Below are 21,971 nucleotides of genomic sequence, written 5' to 3'. Positions count from 1 at the left end.
CAATTCAGAACATTTGTTATTTGCATATTCTGCAAAATAAGGAATAATAAATAAATAAAATTGGACACAATTGGCTGGATCAAATGGTTACCAGATGGAGCAGCATCCTTTTGCTGTGATGATGCACTAGTTACACATATCTCCTTTTGTACCTGTTGATAAGAAAAATAATGTGGAGGAAGTTGAAATTCCAATAGAACACTTCTTGAAAACTTTTGGAAGTCTTTGCTAGTTATTTGAAAAGTCCATTATAATGAACTCTTTGAAGCTGTATGAATCTTGATCTATTGGGCCTCATGTTTGGGTTTCTTTGAAAACAGGCTGTAGAGACAAAATTAATGTACACATCTTTATGTTTTCCTAATAAATGAATATATAGAAACTGATTTAAACACTTTTTGAGTTTACAATTTATAGTTGAATAAACCTAAAGCTTTAGATTTTGTACTTTGAATAAATAGAGCATGGCAAATTGACAGCTTGTCGACACTGATGTCTGCCAAAAGAGACAAGTAAGGTCACATGAGATGGGCATTCAATCATGTATTATTTCATTTGCTCATTGTGTTCAAATTTCTTTTAAAGTTTTATTTATTTTTTATTTATTGAGCACAAACATAAAAATTTCTTATTCACATTTTGACATCCATGGAAGACTTGTTGAGTTAGTAGCTTCACATAGCTTATGGAAGGACTTTGGACACTAGAGATGTTCTGTTTTTACATTGTATGACATAATCAGTTAAAGCAGATTTGGAACTGATAGGTTTTTAACAATAGGTTTATAGCATGTGATAGCCCTGAGTGGCCGAGTGGTCTAAAGTGCTTTCCGTTACGGATCACTGCCATCTCACCTCTGTCTGTGTGGGTTCAAGTCTTGGATTTGGCCAAAGTGGGTATGTGAGAAAGCCTGCCAGTAGCTTCTCGTGGGTCGGCGGTTCTTCTCGGGGTTTTCCCGGGTTCTTCCTCCACCATTAATACGGGCCGCCATGCATAGCCTCTCGTGTGCTGAAAAATGGCGTTAAATCCAACAACAACAACAACAATAGCATGTGATATCCATGATAATGATTATGCTCCAAGTGGTTACCTCCCTTGATATAGTTTTCTGTGTGGTTCTTTAAGAAATACAGAATCATTGCAATAGAAAAATGTTCATCAAAGATATGAGCTTAAATATTTTCTCCAAATAATTTGTAGCATTTTCAATCACTTCTCTATTTAGAAAAAAAAGAGTAAAATATTTATAATTCAAATTATATGTGGTTGGTATTTACTTATGACCATAGTAGAGGAATGTCATATATACATGTTTGTAAGTCGAGTCAGATTGCAAACAACAAAAGATCCTGACCTGATGTATCATAATGTGCCAGAAGATTAGGATCTGTTTAATTCGTTCTACTGATTAATCCTAACAAAGAGCACATAACCAGATCAGCCGGCACATTATGTAATGGCAGATCCAGGTCTGTGCAGTTTGCAGTTGGACTAGTCTTGTAAGTGAGTATGTATGGGATATTCATCAAATGTCTTGCAATTTATGTTCATCTCTGCAAACCTGGTTAATAATGCTTTTTATGTTTTGATGCTTTCTTTTTTTCCAGTTGGAATAGCCCTGCTTGTGCCTCATATAGATTTACTAATATCTCTAATCGGGGCATTTGCAGGCGCATCCCTAGCTTTGATTATACCTCCCATCATAGAGATCGCCACCTACTCAGGACAGTCAGAAACCATCAACAAATGGAAGATTTTCAAGAATATCATTATTATGTTTCTAGGATTTGTTGGATTTTTGACTGGAACATACTCTTCTATTAAAGACATTGCTGATACATTTTAGCAGTGGGAATAACACAGGTGTTTCTTAAAGAAATATCACTTTCTCTTCTGTTATACTGTGATATATCTCTAGTTTATTCTGTGAGAAATCGCCAACGACATCATATGTTTATATTTTTCATTGTTATTGGTGTTGACGCTGCATTTTCTTTAATGATTTTAAATGGATCTCGTATTATCTCTTCACATCTCTGGCTGAAACAAGTATACATGAAAGTAGCAGTTTTATCTCCATCATTTCTCTCTCTCGCTCACAAACACAAACCATGTGCACATGCGATGTTTTCTTTGGTCCAACAGTTGGGATAATTTTGCCCTGATTTTAAACTACTTTATTAGAATGGTTATTTATGTACTTCATGGAAAATACTGTGGTAGCCAACTTTTATTTACACTAATTCTTGCATAATGACATTGGTCATGTGTGCAAATACTGATCTGATATACCAACCCTGATTATGTGAACAAATACTTAGATTGTGAGCAAACACTGATCGTGTGAGAAAACTACAAACCAATCCAACATAATTGTAAATATCATCCTAAATGTCCTTAGATATATAGAAAATTATAGTTTTGTATGTTGATATAATATCCCAGCATGCTTGTTTTGAGTGGAGTGGGTGAAATCTGTATCTTTTTAGATATCAATCAAATGTCTTTTGAAATAAAGTAATATATATTTTTGGAATATGGCCTTTTGTGTGTATGCATGCATTAATATGTAGATTTGCTAAACAGTGAAGAAAGTTATTTGTATTTAAAGGAAGGCAGAATTGAAGCCTAAATGGAAAATAAAATGTATACTGAGTTCAGCTTGTTAGCTTTTAAATAGGATGACAGAGCAAATAATGTTATTTGAATGTGTCGATAATTCTAGTCACTGCATTCAAATGCAGCTATATCCAGAAAATGCAGTACAGCCTATGCTGATTCATTCTGATCGTTTTATTTTTTGTACTGTTTATTAGTTAGTACTAAACATACTATATATATATATATATATATATTCACTTATAAATTGAGTCAGTCTTGAAACATCAGAAATCCTGATCTGTGATAGCATAATGTGCCTACAGATCCAGGCCTGTGTTGTTTTTTGTCCTACTGATTACTACAACCAAACTGGGGGCCCCAAGTGGCCAAGTGGTCTAAAGCGCTCTCTGTTACGGATCACTGCCATCTCACCTCTGTCTGCATGGGTTTGAGTCTTGGATTCAGCCAATGTGGGTATGTGAGAAAGCTTGCCAGTAGCTTCTCGTGAGTCGGTGGTTCTTTCCGGGGATCACCCTCCACCATTAATACTGAGCGCCACGTATAGCATATCGTGTGCTAAAAAATGGCGTTAAACCCTAAAACAACAACAACAACCAAAATGCACAACTCAGATATGACAGTGCATCATGCAATGGCAGATTTGGTTCTGTACAGTTTGCAGTTGGACTTGACCTATAAGCCAGTATAGATGGTAAGTATGATAAGTTCTGGTGCCTCAAACTTAAAATAATGGATTGAATTTATCAAAAACGAAGAAAATGGCAGGAAATAAGTAAAGAACTTATTTAGTGTACTGGTACCTTGTGAATGTGCATAGCAGTCTTGAAACTTCAGTAGCTTTAAGCAATCATAGGACCGGGAGTGGGTGGCTTTATGCAGTCACAGGACCGGGAGTGGGTGGCTTTATGCAATCATAGGACCGGGAGTGGGTGGCTTTATGCAATCATAGGACCGGGAGTGGGTGGATTGTAGAAAAATTAGGGATAAGTAAATGGAGAAAAGGAAGAAAGTAACTTCATTGTGGATATTTTATGGAACGTTGTCACTGACAGCTGTGGTCATTGGTTTTATCAATTACCTTAATAGTTACTTTGTCAACTCAGGTTGGTATTTTAGTATATGTTGGTTTTATTTGAGTACAAGAATCATGAATGAGGTTTTCTATTTCTGAATAATCACATTTAATTAAATACATGTATTAATATATAGATGCCACTGTGTAGATATCATTTTTTTTGTTTCACTATCTTTGGCAAGGAAAAAATATCAGATGGTGTGATGAAGATTCTGTCATTCGTTTCAGGAACTTCTGCATCAAATCAAAGTATTTAAGCATACCAGTGTTAAAATTTGTGTGCATATCCATAAATAACTTTTCAGTAACCAAAAGAAATAGTTTAGGATGAATCAGAAAATGGTGAGAGTGATCTTAGGGACCATTGTTATGATTTATGAATGATTGCTTGATGATATATTATATGTAGACACAATATTATTTTCAAGTATCCATATATTTTATATGTTTAGATTTGGCATTTTCAGGAATCCATAAAGCATTGAGTCAGTAACTGTTCTCATTAAAAGAACAAATTTTAAAATTATACTTTCTAACAATGGATTAAGATGTGGTGTGCTTACTCAAACAATTAAGAAAAATTACATTTTGAACAAAAAGTACACAATTATCATTTTATTTCCTACATTGGAAAAATCAGTCTTGAAAATGATCTTGAGATTTCTGTAGTTGGATTTACTGTATTCTCTTTGTCTTAGGTTTCATATACATGTGCAGAACTACAGAAGATTTGGGACCAATTGTGGAATGTTAGTAACAATTACAGAATGTTAGTCCCATCAATAACAGCTGTGGAATGTTAGTCCCATCAACAACAATTGTAAAATGTTAGTCCATCTGTAATAATTGCAGAATGTTAGTCCCATCATTGACAATTGTCGAATGTTAGTCCCATCTGTAACAATTTTAAAATGTTAGTCCCATCTGTAACAATTTTAAAATGTTAGTCCCATCTGTAACAATTGCAGAATGTTAGTCCCATCAATGACAATTGTGGAATGTTAGTCCCATCAACAACAATGGTAAAATGTTAGTCATATCTGTAGCAATTGCTGAATATTAGTCCCATCATTAACAATTGTGGAATTTTAGTTCCATCAATAACAACTGTGATCAATGTGATATATCATCTCTGTACCCCTACCCACTCCTTTTTGTGAATTCTGAAAGTTAACTTGCATGTATCTCTACGTAATGTCTTTCATGTATGTTTTGAGGTTGTTATATAGTCGTAAAAAGGTGATACAGTCCTTTTTATTGTCTTAAAATGTTGTCAGAAATGCTAATCACTTCATATTGCTCAGATGTTCTTGTGTTAACTGGGGAAGTTGTCACTGTTGGCAAGCCAAGCTACATGGAGAATAGTGGGTCAGTTTTGGGGATATAACCATTTCAGCTGTAGGAATAAAGGGTTTGTCATTAATACAAGTTTTATGTACCATGGTTTTGCTGTGCATATGAACAAGTTTATGCATATATTTTAATTTGTCAATGGTTGTTTTCATTTTTTTAAAACTTCTTTTTTAATATGAATTATATAATTTGTTGGATACATTCCACCTCACCTATAAAATTAAAAGGTCCACTCCCATGATAGGTAGAGGCAGGGAAATCATATGACTGTAATTCTACATTGCAGAATCCATAAGGTTGATGTACACCTATTGCTGTGGAAATTTTAATTACAGATCCAATGACCATGTATGAGTCTTGGTTTATAAAGTCATTTGTCAAGTCTGAAGATGAGCTTAATATAAAAACTTCCAATTAAGGCATTTTACAGTCATGTTCGAATCAGTCTCATTGGAAAAATCCAGTATATGCAGCTATTTTGGAAGACCCGATGTGCTGAATGAATAAAACTTTCACATTAAATCAAAGCTTTAAATATATTCTCTTAAAATGATACAGCATGAAAACCAGCACTAATTCACTGGTTACTTTGCCTTGATATTGTCCTATCATGTTGTTCAGGCTTTCATTGAAAATATAATAAAGTTCATAGCACATTTCACTGATTCTTCTTTTCATAATGTTTATAGAATTGTCATTTTCGAAGAATAAATAGTACATGTTATGATCAGAGTCCAACAAATCTTGTGCCCAGAAACCAGGTACTTCCTGAAAGCTGAACCAGTGCTGCCATGTGAAATGTTTAATTTAGATTCTCCATGGAGTTAGCACAAGATGTCATGACTCGCAACCTTTATCAAAATATAACTAAAAATACTTCTCAATATGATAATAATTATTATTACTGATTTATTAATATCCTAAAAAGGACATATTAAAGATAGCACTTTAACATTGCAGTGCCTTCTCTGGACTGAAAAATCCAAGTTTATCTCCCATGGCTGGGTAACCAGCGTTTTTTTGGTTTATTGGTATGGCGTGGAACTCTCTGAACGTGAAATTTGTTGAACCCTACATTATGTTGTGTAGATCTATGAAATGCAATAATGAATTAAGTCCTAATCAGATTTATTGCATATGATGAAGGGCATTGATTGCAATTGGATTTAAGTACTTAATCATTTTATTATTCACTTTTATCAAGATTTGCAATGTTTGGGAATAACGCTAAGAAACAAAATCATCAGAGACTGGACTTGATTTCCATTTATACTTATGTTCAGTTTCCTTTCAGACCCATATTTGCTTTTACATAATGCACCTGAAGAGCAGGGCCTAACTGTTTGTTCTGCTTAATTTAGATTAACAGCATCGATCCTAAACTGCAGCTACATTATATGATGACATATCTGGGTCAGTGTAAAGCATAATGCACTAGCTGATCAAGGTCTGTGTTGTTTGTTCTGCTGATTACTCCTAACAAACTGCACAAACCCAGCTCTGCCAGTATTTTATACAGTGGCAGATATGGGTCTGTGCAGTTTGCATTTGGACTCTTATTATAAGCGAGTATATATGATAGGTGAATGTAAACTTTACTTTGACAAAGAAAGTCTATGCTCATTTAACTGTAACTGTAGTCAGATTTCAACATGACAAATGTATTTTATTATCATGAGACATTTTGGAATCCATTATTTATTTGTTCAGTGTATGCATGTTCATTTTGTTGTTTATGTGTAAAATGTGAACATAGAGATGTTTTCCTTGTAAAGTTTTGTCATGTAGAAGTTTTAGATGATGAGAGATGGACTTGTGTCTCTTTGTCTCAGATTTGTCTTTCCTGCTTTAGTAACAATTATTGACCTTGATTGAGATGAATGTGAAGTTTTATTGACCAGTAAACCTCATATTGACCAACATGAAGTGGGGGTCAACGTGATGTTTTGTTAACCAGTAAACCTCATATTGACCAACATGAAGTGGGGGTCAGCGTGAAGTTTTGTTAACCAGTAAACCTCATATTGACCAACATGAAGTGGGGGTCAATGTGAAGTTTTATTAACCAGTAAACCTCATGTTGACCAACATGAAGTGGAGGTCAACATGAAGTTTTATTGACCAGTAAACCTCATATTGACCAACATGAAGTGGAGGTCAACGTGAAGTTTTGTTAACCAGTAAACCTCATGTTGACCATCATGAAGTGGGGGTCAACGTGAAGTTTTGTTGACCAGTAAACCTCATGTTGACCATCATGAAGTGGAGGTCAACGTGAAGTTTTGTTGACCAGTAAACCTCATATTGACCAACATGAAGTGGAGGTCAGCGTGAAGTTTTATTAACCAGTAAACCTCATATTGACCAACATGAAGTGGGGTCAACGTGAAGTTTTATTAACCAGTAAACCTCATATTGACCATCATGAAGTGGAGGTCAACAGGAAGTTTTGTTAACCAGTAAACCTCATATTGACCATCATGAAGTAGAGGTCAACAGGAAGTTTTATTAACCAGTAAACCTCATATTGACCAACATGATGTGGAGGTCAACGTGAAGTTTTATTAACCAGTAAACCTCATATTGACCATCATGATGTGGAGGTCAACGTGAAGTTTTATTAACCAGTAAACCTCATATTGACCAACATGATATGGGGGTCAATGTGCAGTTTTATTGACCAGTAAACCTCATATTGACCAACATGAAGTGGAGGTCAATGTGAAGTTTTGTTAACCACTAAACCTCATATTGACCATCATGAAGTGGAGGTCAGCACGAAGTTTTATTAACCAGTAAACCTCATATTGACCAACATGAAGTGGAGGTCAGCGTGAAGTTTTATTGACCAGTAAACCTCATATTGACCATCATGAAGTGGAGGTCAACAGGAAGTTTTGTTAACCAGTAAACCTCATATTGACCATCATGAAGTAGAGGTCAACAGGAAGTTTTATTAACCAGTAAACCTCATATTGACCAACATGATGTGGAGGTCAACGTGAAGTTTTATTAACCAGTAAACCTCATATTGACCATCATGATGTGGAGGTCAACGTGAAGTTTTATTAACCAGTAAACCTCATATTGACCAACATGATATGGGGGTCAATGTGCAGTTTTATTGACCAGTAAACCTCATATTGACCAACATGAAGTGGAGGTCAATGTGAAGTTTTGTTAACCACTAAACCTCATATTGACCATCATGAAGTGGAGGTCAGCACGAAGTTTTATTAACCAGTAAACCTCATATTGACCAACATGAAGTGGAGGTCAGCGTGAAGTTTTATTAACCACTAAACCTCATATTGACCAACATGAAGTGGAGGTCAGCGTGAAGTTTTATTGACCAGTAAACCTCATATTGACCAACATGAAGTGGAGGTCAACGTGAAGCTTTATTAACCAGTAAACCTCATATTGACCAACATGATGTGGAGGTCAACGTGAAGCTTTATTAACCAGTAAACCTCATATTGACCAACATGAAGTGGAGGTCAGCGTGAAGTTTTATAAACCAGTAAACCTCATATTGACCAACATGAAGTGGAGGTCAGCGTGAAGTTTTATTGACCAGTAAACCTCATATTGACCAACATGATGTGGAGGTCAGCACGAAGTTTTATAAACCAGTAAACCTCATATTGATCAACATGAAGTGGAGGTCAGCACGAAGTTTTATTAACCAGTAAACCTCATATTGACCAACATGAAGTGGAGGTCAGCGTGAAGTTTTATTAACCAGTAAACCTCATATTGACCAACATGAAGTAGAGGTCAACATGATAGATTCACTGGTGAATAAAACTTCTTATTTACCAAAACAATGTCTATAATTGTTATACAGTGTAGTAAATAATTTAGTGCCAAAATGTGAGAATTAACCTGATTTGGCATAGTGAAAATAGAGACGATGCCATTTTAGCTGGCTAGACAGTGATCAGTAGAACCTTTGTAATAAATGTGCATCACCTAGTAGAAAATATACAAAGCACTATTTGCTGGCTAAACATAGTGATCCATGGAATCTTTGGAATATTTGAGTCACCAAGTAGGACATATACTTACCATGAGGCCATCTGCTTGTCTGTTGCAACCAAATATATTCGCTTCTTGTCATGTAATACAACCACCATCCTTAATGTGAAGACCATGTTTTTAAGTTATTTGTCACTTAACCTATTTTTCATGCTTACCCGATTGGTAGATTTCAGCCATTTAAACTAGATATCTAAATTACAGAAAGAGATGATTGGTAGATTCGGCCACTAGATATTTTAAATATAGGAAGAGATGATTGGCAGATTCGGCCACTAGATATTTTAACTATAGGAAGAGATATATATTGGGCCAGATCTGCCCACTATTATGATGCATATTTCATTGTTACATTAACTTTATCACACTGGTATGAAAATGTCAGAATTTCTAAAAGAAAAAGAAAAACACACTTTATATATATATATATATATATATATATATATATATATATATATATCTGCAGGATTTTTTTCTTAGATATTTTCTGACATTTTCTTAAACAGAAGTTGGGTTCAAATGCCAGTGGGCTAGCATCTGAAATTGTAAATAAAATGATGACTTGATAGCTCCTGATTTATCAAACAAGGATAATTGCTTATTTCAGACTATACTTTGACTTGATGTTTGTGAATTGTTTCTGCTTTCAACTCATTCTCAATAACTCATGAATAATGTGGTCCAAAAACATAGACTGCACTGGTCACACGTTATTGAGGGACCTCACAAAAATTATGTAGGGGGTGCCATCCCCACTGGACATTGAGAAAGCAAAGAGGTGGGGTAATTGGGCTGTTTACAGGCTGAGTACTGGTTCTGTAATTGCATTGAGAATAATCATCAACAGAAATTTTCCAAATTATGTTTGCTTTCCTGTTGAAATTACATTTATTTTCAAGATAACCAATCTCAGAAACATTGTAACATTATTCTAAGACATATCATCAACCATCACATGTATGTGACAATATTGTGTATTGCATAACTGTTTTTTATTGTTGTTGATTCTCACCAAAACAAATTCTTGTTTTTAAAAACGGGGGACATTTATTTAGTGAAACAACCTTCAGCATTGAAATTTGATTTTGTTATTGATACTGTGATTTCATTGCAAATAACTGAAAATTTCATCCTTAAGGAAATCTTTGAGTACCAATTCAGGAATTTGAAATTCACTTCAAACTCAAAAACTTGCTTCTCTGTAATGAACCATATCTCTCACGTATTCATTTCACTTGGTTATCTTGCTATTTGTGGTCATGCCTGTGAATGAGTAGGCTAATTTAAAGTAGTTCAATAATATTACTTACTCAATAATATTTATAACAGTGTTTAATTGGTCAATTGAAATGAGTTGACTTGACACATGACCATTACCACCAGTTCTTATGCAGTTTGAATTTGCATACCTTTTAATTTTTCTTTTGTTCTACACCCTATATTTAATTTTATTAAAAAAAACATGATTAACATGATAATACAAAGGAGGTCTGCTCTTTGAGCGTAACAAAGCAACAAATGCTTCTGCAGGTTGGAGATCAAAGCACAGTTAGTACTTAATTTGGTTCTCACAAAAACACTCGCAGACGTAATTGTGATGGTAGAATGACTTTTCATGTTTGGGTACCAGAAAACGTATTGCATTTATGGTGATTTTACTGAAACCGGATTGAAATATAGAACTGACACACAAATTTCACTTGGCAAAACTTATTTAATTGCTATTTATTTAGGAAACTGTTGCCACCAGTAGGCATCAGTGACATTTTCATTGATCAAAATTTCTTCAAATATAAAAATTAACAGTGTACTGAGAATATTGTTTAAGATAGAAAATTCATGAAAATATATGACTTATTATTAAACAGTGAAAATTTCATGACATTGATTCAAATTTCTGGATGCTAACCACTGTTTTCAGCAGTAAATTGAGAAACATGTAAAGATTTTATTACCAGTTTTGATCATGATTTTATTCATATTCAGCAAATAGTGGCCAATTTGTTTGGTGTTTTCCAGTTTTAAAGAAATGTAATCCACACCAGATGCTTTCAAAAGTGTTCTCTTTCTAAATCACTCTTTTGCTGTCTGTCCCTTTCTCTCTCAAAATGTTAAGTCTTGTGTTTATTGTCTTTGGACCAATATTTGCTTGTTAATATTTTTATTTGTATCCATCTTAATATTAAATATTTTATGGTATGTGTGTTGGTTTACTTTTATTACCCATGTAAATGACCTTTCTCAGTTTAGTATGTCATGTTTATTTCATCCTAAATCAGCTGATATCAGGGTCTTTTTGTATACATTCTCTGCTTGTCTTACTTTAAAATGGACAACATCTTGCCACTGATTTCCATTTTGGACTTTTCAGTTTTTCTAGTAGACTGAAGCGTGCAGTTAGAACAAATGGATGAACTTTTTCAGGTCATCTTAATAATATTATTAGATCAATTTATATTATTCCTATAATACCGGTATGTATCATTTGTTTCTGAATTTCTTCTAGCATCATATCGTGGAAAATTTATTCTTTATTTATGTAAAGCCGCATCATTAAGTGTTACCTTTGCTTGGCTGTACATCTGCACATCTTTCCATCCATCCAGTTTTGTATTTGCATTTAGTTCAGTTTTTAGACACTGAGGTGGGGCATTTGTGTTCCACGAACACAATTATAGTTTCATAAATTTTCAGCTGTATCGGTGTCATTATTCCAGTGCTGCAAATCCAAAGACTGTGCTGGGGCACACATGTAGCCATCATTTTCAGTGTATCTCCATAATGACAGTCCCATTGGCACTGCATGGATCAATGCCTGCCAATTTTTTTTAGAAAGTCTGTGGACTTATATAGGAGATTGGAGATTTTAATATTTTAAAAACAGCTATTGCTTAGCAATTTTGGGTTAGATACCTCTTTGTTCGAGTTTCAAAATGTAAATGTGTGGAATCTTTTACAGTACTCAGTAGTCAATCAGGTCTTGTGTAATCTATTCCTGCTTATTACAGATACTTGACTATAGTGCTTATCTGCAAATTTCGGATGTCTTGATGGCCTGGAATATGATTACTGGGTATATAAATTTGATTAGTTTTATAGGTTCTTGATGGAACTGGGCAGAATGAGTTGTATCCATTTCTTTCTTCATTTTTTAAGTATAGGCAGATTTCAACTAGATTCACAGCATTTTTACAATCTGTCCATATATTGTGTTGTTTATCTTTAGAGTTGGAAGATGACCATGACATTATTTACCAGTTTGGTTTCTGCACTCCCTCTGCAATTCTCTTCCGTTCAAAGTGTGTAGCTCCAGATTGGATGAGACTCCATAATGTGGAGCCATCCTGCATGTGATCTTCCCAAGACAGAGGATCATTGTCGAAGTGTTTCTTGGATGGCTTGAGGGAATCTTTTGAAGCATTTGTTCTGACCAACCAGAGCTCACTTTCCCTCCTGCAGCTCACCATGGAAGATCTTCTTAGGTAGTCACTTGTCTGACATCCTGATGATGTGGCCTGCCCATCTTAACTATGATTTCATCAGCAGAGTGTGAATGCTTCGAATGACTGCCCACGTAAGAACCTCAATGTTTAGGACCGTGTCCTGTCATATTATCCTCATCAATTTCCTCAGGCTTCCGATTTGAAAATTATTCATTTTCTTGGCATGGCATCTGTACACTGTCCAGGTTAGTGAAGCATATAGTAGGGTGGGTAACACATTGGATTTCTTGACCTTTAGTTCAGTTTAAAGATGGATCCGTCTGTGTTCCTGCACATTTGAATGTGGTCTGCCAAAGGCCACACGAAGGTCATGAACAGTCACATCCTGCAACATTGTCTTTGCCTGTAGTCACCTCAAATTGAAGAGCTTGCCATCAGTCCATTATCTAATGTCAGTCCCAGTATCATAGCCATGGAAGGCATCAGAAACCGTGGCAGAGAACTTAATACTGAAGAGGGTTGAGTCAAACACACAGAACTGCTTGACTCCAATGGGCACAGGGAATAATTCAGATGACTTCCCATTGTCCATGATATGAGTGAAAGATGGAACTGCTGAACCATGATTGTGAATTTCTCTTTGCAATCAAATTTTGCCATGATCTTCCAAAGTGTCTCCACAGTTGACTATGTCAAAGCTTTTGTCAGGTTGGTAAATGTTGTGTTCTTTTTCTGGCATTTCTGATGGACTGGTGTGATATACATTGCACAATGCATTGGTGTGATATATGTTCCACAATGCATATAGGGCTTTAATTCATATGCATTATCATGCTAGTAATATGGACATATAGTGTTAACCTTGTTTGCCAGTAACACAACGGTTTAGTTCTGCATTTGGGTTGTAGATCCTGTTGACGAGCATCCATGTTCTATGATGTACTTCTAGCATTAAGCTGACATGGTGATAAGGACAAGTGATCTTATAGTATGGCCCTGCCTTCGGGATGTATTGTATGTTGTCCTTCTTTTGTCAACATTGTGAAAATGGCATTTTGGATTGGCACCTTTAGCAGCTGGTAACCATCCTGATATGGCTGTCTTTTACACCAATGTACCCACCTTATTACTGTCGCATTTGCCTCATGCCAGTGCATGTCAGATGAGCATTTACTACTAAATTTCGGTTTCCATAACTGTAGCTACAGGTTAACAAAAAGTGATTATTGATAATCCGCATTGAACCAGTGGGGTTGTTTCACTGTTGAGATAAGCTGAACCAGTTACTTTTTTTATGCACCTACCAGAAGGTAAAGTATATCATGATGTGATGTCCATCTGTTCATTCGTCTGTCTGATTTGGTTCTACATGTTTCTCGCAGTACTATGCAAGAAATGAATCACAAATTAAAGACAGTAATTTACTTGCCAATGAAAGATGAGGTACTTGCTTTTTAAAAATGATTTATCTCTATTCCTATACTCGGGGAAATATTGTAAATGATGTAAATTTTGCAATAAACAGTGGCCAACAGAACATGCTGTATATAACCGCAATATCAAATCTCATTTTCGTATTCTTGCTGCAGATGATTCACTCTATGGGGGCCCAAATCATTTATGAAATAAACACGATGTTGGCAATAACATACCGCATCGTTGTACATAGCAAAACACTTATTATGAAGCGTTTTAAAATAGTAAATATTCACGATCGTTATGCATGTATATACATACATATTCAGTTATTCTCTAAAGAGGTAGTGCGAAGACCTGAAAGCACGTTCTCTGGTCAGTACTCAAATTTTTTTTGCATAATGAATCCGCCACATTTTTCATAATTTACAATCAACAACTGTTTGCAATTAATTAGCTACTCCGGATCGTGGACTTTCTAGTATTTCAGTTCTCTGTTCCCATAAACATCACTATTGTGCTTGTCATACGGTATTTGCTGTTCTGTATATAATCTTGTGGGAGGGGATAATTTTAAAAAAAATACTTAGCAAACTTTCATCTTCATTTCGGTGTGTGGTTGGCTATGGAAATGCTATCGAAGGAATTGTTCATTTACTTTCTAGCTGTGATGAGATTTTTTTTGTGAGGAAATATCACTCGTCTATTTTCATTCCATTAGTTCTCTCTTTACTAAATATAAGATTTACTTACATATTACATATTAAATTACAAGTTTATTTTCATAACGTAGTAATTGATTTGTATTACTTTTGTAATGTCTTACATATATTTTGGGATATCATCACATATTTCCAAAGATAGAAGCCTACACAATTGCGACATTCTAAGTGGGCATCAGGATTTCAATTCAATGACCCTTGTTCTCTGCCTTGTGGGGTTTTTTTTGTGCTTTTTTTTGTTGTTGTTTTGTCACTGAGTGATATGTCAACAAGGTCAATCACGTGATTATGATTGTATGAGTGTAAACATAAGGTCGATGACCATATTCAACCAAGCGGTACGTGAATCGGCTTTCAGCATAACATGTAGGAGACTTGTATACGAATACGTCTCAAAGGAAAAGTAAATCTTTGATACGTTTTCTACCGATTATTTTCTTTTTTATTTGCAGAAAAGGAAACATATTTGAAAGAATTTATTATTAGTTATGATAAAATACTTGTATTTTAATAAAACTTCAATTATAAACGACATGCAGATGGTGCAGGTGTCTGTTTAGAACTGAAATAGTTAATATCATGAGATTATGGAACCCGCAAGAATATGTGAAATGACTATAACAAAGTTTAAGATAATATATTTTAATAAATCTTTGTGGATTACGTACGCTTTTTGTGAGGGAAATTCGCCTACTAATATTTAGTTCGAAATGTCAAAGTCATACTTACCAAAATTATGACAATTGGTTTTCTTGACCATCGAGCAACAAAATTCACAAATAATGTGCCTTTTGGTCTAGGACAGGATTTATTAATTGTTGTTATTTAGATTTCAATCAAATGCCTTTTGAACTAGTTTCATAAATTCAATATTAAATCATTACCCATTTAGATATTCAATATACCTGACTTGTGTCGAAATGCACCTGACCTTGTTGGAATATTCAAGCATCCAATCAGAAAATTACCACAAACTCATGAACAGGTTTCATTATTAAGGCTGAGTTTAAAACTAGTAAACACATAGCTATTGCTCTATCTAAAAATAGAACCTACAGTCATGGATCAAAAGTCAAACACACAATACAGATATACATTACACAATGAGCGAGTATAGTAGCAGTAGCGAAAATCACCATGGGTCAATCAGTTAAAGGGATCTTTAAAAAATTATATTAAAACACTGATTGCAGTCTTACGTATGTAAAATAATTAATTTGTTTGTAACAATAAAATATATGAGGAAATGGTAGAAGACGGCGACATTTCTTTGAAAAATTAGTTCGATGTAAAGACACAGAACCCACTACTTGGGGACATCACGATAATGATTAGGATTTACAAGCGTATAAACGAACACGACAGCACGTTGGAATTTCTTGGCTGTGAGCGCGCAATAGATAATTAGTTTCTCGTTGGTGTGATGCGTAATGATTTCAATGTGGTAAAATGTATTGTTTTTGCGGCACTAACTTACCTTGTAGTATTACCATTTATGATACAGAATCATTTTCAATTAATAATGAAAGATAATCAACTTTAATAAAAAAAAAGGATACTGTGTAAACACATCGGTCTAGGTTAGACACATAAAATTGAGACACTTGATAACAAATCTCCTATTAAAAGGTATACTTTGTGTGTGAAAAGTTAAATGGCTTTGGGACGCAATCAAAACAAAGTTGTATCCCTTGAAAATCGTGAACTATGAAGCAGAACATACTATCCCTTGAAAATCGTGAACTATGAAGCAGAACATACTATTATGAATACTGTAACTCATATTTGCTCGCGTTACGTGTTGGTATAGGTCTTAACATGAGTCAAATCACGTAATCAGCTGTGCCAATTACGCGGATCTGTTAGCGAGTATAATCATGTGCGCCGCTGAGATTTAGGCAAGTGCAACTGTTGTAGAAATACCCGATAATGTAGTCGAAAAGCCCGACACCCGACAATGTCGATACAATAATAGCCGTGATTGAAGCGATTGTAATGCATGATCCTTGTAGAGTAAATAAAAAACAAAGCACTGATTGATAGAATATGCAATTAGAGAAAGAAGTCTGTTTATATACCAGTATGCCAACTGTATTCAACTAAGGTGGCTCGCGCGATAGCGTTGCATACGACTACCAAGCTGTATGCGAAAAGCATCGCGCGTAAGCCTTACATACAAATACCAAGAGGCACAAGAAAAGTAGAAATACGTACGTTATGGGGTATTATAGTCGAACCTCGTCAGACTGTGAAAAAGTTTCGTGAAACGGCAGCAAGATTAAGTATCCATATTCCGCCACGAGCGCATCAGAACAGCGAATACTGCGCGAGTGGTCGGGGATGAATGAGATGTCGTATTGCAGCTGATGTTGCCGCTAAGACTGATGCGCTTGTTTGTATTTCGGATGGTTGCAAGCCACCATAGGGTACACATGCAAACACAGTCGAGGAAAATAAGAATTATTCAAAAGGGATGCAACACAATGAAACGAAAATAATCGTTTGGAATATAAAAAAGGGATTCATGCTAAGACTATAACGAAGCTATTATACTTCGATCAATTCAGCATCGCGAATGATATCGGAGACTAGCTCAATGAAAGTTCATGCGCGCCTCTCAAAATGTAGCTGAATTTGCCGTATTCGTTTATCATGAATGATTTAAACACCATTTGTATGAACATATAGCAACATGCGGAAAAACGTTGATTGCTCAATGTTGTTCAGTAATCTGTTGTATTCAAGCGAGTTTCTCGAATTGAACAAGGAAATCGTCGTTCAGTTCTTCCTTTTCATTAAATCGCAACATGTTTATTTGAACAATACGGTGGTTAGGAATCGGTCGTCCGTTTCCTCCAGGATTCGAACTGGTGTCATCTCTATTTGCTGTTCTAGCTCCTACTCGTAATCTTTTCATCTCGAGCGCGTAAGCGAGCTCTCTTTTCTTCGCAGCTTATTCTATCCTGGCCAATTCTTTCTGGGGTTCTCATTCTTTTTCAGCAAATTATATCCAGGATTCGAACTGGTGTTATCTCTGTCTGCTCTTCTAGCCTGTATTCGTAATTTTTCCATCCCGAGAGCGTGAGCAAGCCCTCTCTTGTTCACAGTTTATTCTATCCTGGCCAGCTCTTTCTGTGATTCTGTTTCTTTTGGAGCAGATTCTATCCTGGCCAGTTTTTTTTCTCCTGAGTTTCTCTTTCTGCTACTTTCTCTGCCTTCCGTTCTTCAATGAATGTTGCGAGTCGGTCCCCCTCGTAACTTAAGTCTTTCATGCCAGTGGCACGATACTCCTTTATCATACATCTTTCCGTCGCCATCATAAATTATTGCTACCAATAAGTGATACCTTGTCTCAACTCACTACAGAGTTAACCGAAACTATACATTCTTACCAACGAAATAATTACCAGTTTCCAACGAACTGATTGACTTCTGGTAAGATATTTGGTCCGATATTTGCTCCACCACTACTGTAAGTAAATGAAAGCTAACAAGCATGCAAATGTGTAAATACGACATACACCGAATGGAAACTGTCTCTTAAATGTTACAACAGTACTTCCTAAAAATAATTCTTTGCCTGTCAAGATGGTATTTATGTCTATTTCAAAGCCCAGATGATGTCACCCACTTTTGTCACATGCTTCCTACGGTATTATTTCTAATAGTTGAGAAAGGTCGACAATTAAAATGTAAATAATTAGTTTCCCCAGAATCAAGTGCCTGTGCTTAAAAATTGTCGTCATATTGGTTGACATTTTACACTGGAGGTTTAACATAGTAGGTCACAGGTGGATGATGCGAACTTGATGTTGAAAAAATAAGTCTCTTTTAGAGTATGATAGATAGTGTCCTATGTCAGAACGGGTCTTGGGGGTAATCCGGGGTAATTTTGTCACGGCATGATTTGTTTCCTTAATGTTATTTTTTCCCAACACGAATTACGCATAGCCTGTGATATTCGTAGGGATTAAGGCCATAACAACATGGTTTCATAGTGGAGTGGATGTTAATAGGGCGTGATGTATTACGTCCGTTTTCGTAACACTTAGTTTATATTTCATTGCTCCTCTAGCACTCCTCTACTAGTCCTTCAATGTAAAACCTCGACCCTGATATTTATGACGCCCAAAACATAAATATCGGGGTCGAAGTCTTACACTGTAGAAGTACTTCGTTACCATTTATTTTAATGTAATGTTTTATAGGGGTGGGGGTGGGGAAGAGAGTAGACACAATGAAGGGCCGTCCACGAATAGTTTGCAAACAAATTCTTGCTCAGATGGGGGTGAGGCAGGAACAGAGGTAAAGAACTGGTAATAACCATTATATGGTTGATTAGTTGACCAAAAATTATATATTGAGGTTATCTAAAATAATACAAAGCTGGTTTGAATGCAAAACCTTGGCCCTTCCCCACTTGAAATTTAAATTAATGATCTCTTTTTCTTTTCTGTGTTTAAAAAAATGGTTTTCTCTACCAGGACACGAAAACCCATATGATAGATTGGAGTTAGTAGTCTCTGCTGGGATCCACCACCTTTTTCATTTGGTCTTGATTGCCACAACAGTTGGAATGAAATAATAGTCCAAGTCAATCTCATTAGAGACTAGAGGTTTAGAAAGTTGTTTAAAGTTTCTGATGAATTGATCTACCTCTTGGATACATTGTTTTGTCACCGAGGACATATTTTAAGGAACCATTCCATAATGAATGGTAAATTGCATCGCAATATATCAGTTTTTTATGGGCTCGAATGCATTCCTATTTTTAAGCACTTTAGGTGGAAACTCTATGGACAACCAGCACAAAATAGGTTAAATATCTAGAATTTCACAATGCCTCTGACAACGTGACACCTCAGAAATAATACTTGAAAACAAAGAATTTGCTATTGATTTTTTACAATGTTATCTCTTTTTATTTCTTTGGTAATGTTCATTTTTGTTTATTTTTTGGTATATTAGTTCTAAAAAATAATTTTTCATCACTTCAAGATGAAAGAAAAACATAGTTTTCAGATCATATCAGATGAACAGACATGAAGTGACATACATCACAAACACATTATACACTATAATACAATACAAAAACATTATGCACTTTAATATATTACAAACACATTATACACTATATTACAAACACATTATACACTGTAATATATTACAAACGCATTATATACTATAATGTACATCATATCATAAAAAATGCATTTGAATTATAACAGAAAGTTTTCTTGATTACAGGTGGAATAATGGCTTCCTATGTTCCCAAATCAATATAAATAATTCCCTCTGTTCAGATTTGATTGCAGTATATTTTCCCAAATTATAGTGTATATAAGAAAAAGTTTCAAACCCTCTAATCCAGGCAGATCCCTTTTCATTTTTCATATATAGCTGTCATATTTGGCTTTAAAACAACAAATTAATGTTGTTCATATATTCCATCTGTACTTGCATGTCCGAATATTACAGTCTTTGCACTTATCACAAATCTATCTTCACTTTATTGTTAATCCAATGTGTCACATCATTCCGTAGACCATTTATCACATTAAATTCACAAATCAATTCAGTATTGTTTCTGGGAAATTTTAAAAAAGAGTACATTTATTGGTATCAATTTTTTTTTAAATGCAAAAATAAATTCATTGGTAAAATTCTGTGAGTAACATGAAATTGAACATTCTTTATGTAAAAACTAATTTTAAGCAATTTCCTTTAAACATCATGCATTTCCTTTACTATATTTGCTTTGCTTTAGTTGTGATATGTCATGTTTTGTGGCAAACTCAAATCTCACAAAGGTAACTTGAATTTTCCACCAGGGCAAGCTGACTTTTATAAATTTGTAAAGCCCTCCCGTACGGTTTTCACAATGATAAAGATGTCACAGGAAGCAAATATACAGCCAGACTTGGGATTGAATCTAAAACCAGTTACCACACAGCTCTAGCTGTCTGACAAAGATTGTTTTGTCTTCATTCTGTACAGAAGGTTTCTTGGTAGCAGAGAAAAATAACTGAATTGTACAAAATGTTATTCCATTGAAAATGCTGCACACAATAAAGAATAAGCGAATTGGTTGTGTGAAGCAAATGGTGCAAACCCACTACCTCTGATACTGTTGGAGTGCAGTCAGCTAAGCTGACCCCCATCCCCAATGCCGGCTTTCTATTAAACAGTTTTATATATCTGCATACATTTACCATGCTGATTTCCAAACAATCCGTTTTTCTGTTTTTGTATCAAACATTGTCTCATGGTGAGCACCATAACAGGGAAGAATTTTGCATAGCCAGACCAGGGCAGGAACACGAGACCAAGACCGCTAGTGCTAGAATAGTAGCATACTCTACCATCTGAGCTATAAGAGCAAGTATGAGTGACATTTTATTGGAATTAAGATCATGCTAAATACTTTCAGAATCAGACTATCTCAGTATAACAAAAGAGATGAATGACTGCAAATGAGATAAAAAGAACCACAAAGAACTGAATGGCTTGAAAGGGTACAGATGACCAGAAAAGGGGCAGTCACGAAAGGATGGGGGTAGGGGTCTATTAACTTTTTTATTATTTTTATTTGAATACTTGAAGTTTTCCCAATTACACATGAAGCCATGACAGTAACATTTCTGCTTCTGTTCATCTAATTATCGCCCACCCCCAAATCTTTGTCCTGCAGATGTATGTAAACTTTATATAAAATCATATTAATAACAAATACAACCTTTCTCTTAACCCCAGTCAATCAGCCAGTCATAATGAAAACTATGTCACTAATATGATGTATCTTACCCATGTGACTGAAGCTTATTTAAAAGAAAAAATAACATACTGGAAAATTTCAAATACATTTGACCTATAATGCCATCACATTGACCCCATGTATGGGAGCCAACATTGATGCACCTCATAGAAATAGTTTATATATGGGGCAACATAACTACAAAGTTTTGCTTGGTACAATTAGACCATTTATGATGGAAACCATCATGGCATAAAGGTCTTTACATTTACAGAGATGATGCCAATTTATGATCCAATATTGCTGGAATTACTAAATGACTTCGCAGAAATTGCTTAGCAGAACTTGCCTGATCTTTCAATGAAAGCATTCTGGTATGAAAGCCTATTTACATTTTGTAGAAATAATGCCTTTTCACAATCAAACAGGATTTATAACTTTCTCGATTATAGTCCAGGACTCTCAGTTCCCAGAACTTAAAATCATGGCTTTTGAGTAAGAGACACAACACAAAATTTAGATAGGCCCAAAAATTTTGTTAAAGA

At 35.1% G+C, this 21,971-nt stretch overlaps 1 protein-coding gene across 4 annotated transcripts in view; it reads left to right on the top strand.

Annotated features, from left to right (window-relative positions):
- LOC149796864 (proton-coupled amino acid transporter 2-like) overlaps positions 1-11,290 on the top strand; it is a 53,090-nt gene extending 41,800 nt beyond the window's left edge. For all 4 annotated transcript variants that reach the window (XM_089961507.1, XM_089961506.1, XM_089961508.1 and 1 more), the window contains exon 11: positions 1,608-11,290. In XM_089961507.1, coding sequence (XP_089817633.1) covers positions 1,608-1,846 — 239 coding nt within the window. In that variant the 3' untranslated portion in view covers positions 1,847-11,290. The remainder of the gene's footprint in view (positions 1-1,607) is intronic.
- The last annotated feature ends 10,681 nt before the right edge of the window (positions 11,291-21,971 follow it).

The sequence above is a fragment of the Sinohyriopsis cumingii genome, chromosome 6 (assembly GCF_028554795.1).
Source record: "Sinohyriopsis cumingii isolate HCF-2022 chromosome 6, ASM2855479v2, whole genome shotgun sequence".
Classification (NCBI taxonomy): domain Eukaryota; kingdom Metazoa; phylum Mollusca; class Bivalvia; order Unionida; family Unionidae; genus Sinohyriopsis; species Sinohyriopsis cumingii.
Note: the sequence above shows the minus strand (reverse complement) of the source record. Positions and strands in the feature narration are given on the sequence as shown.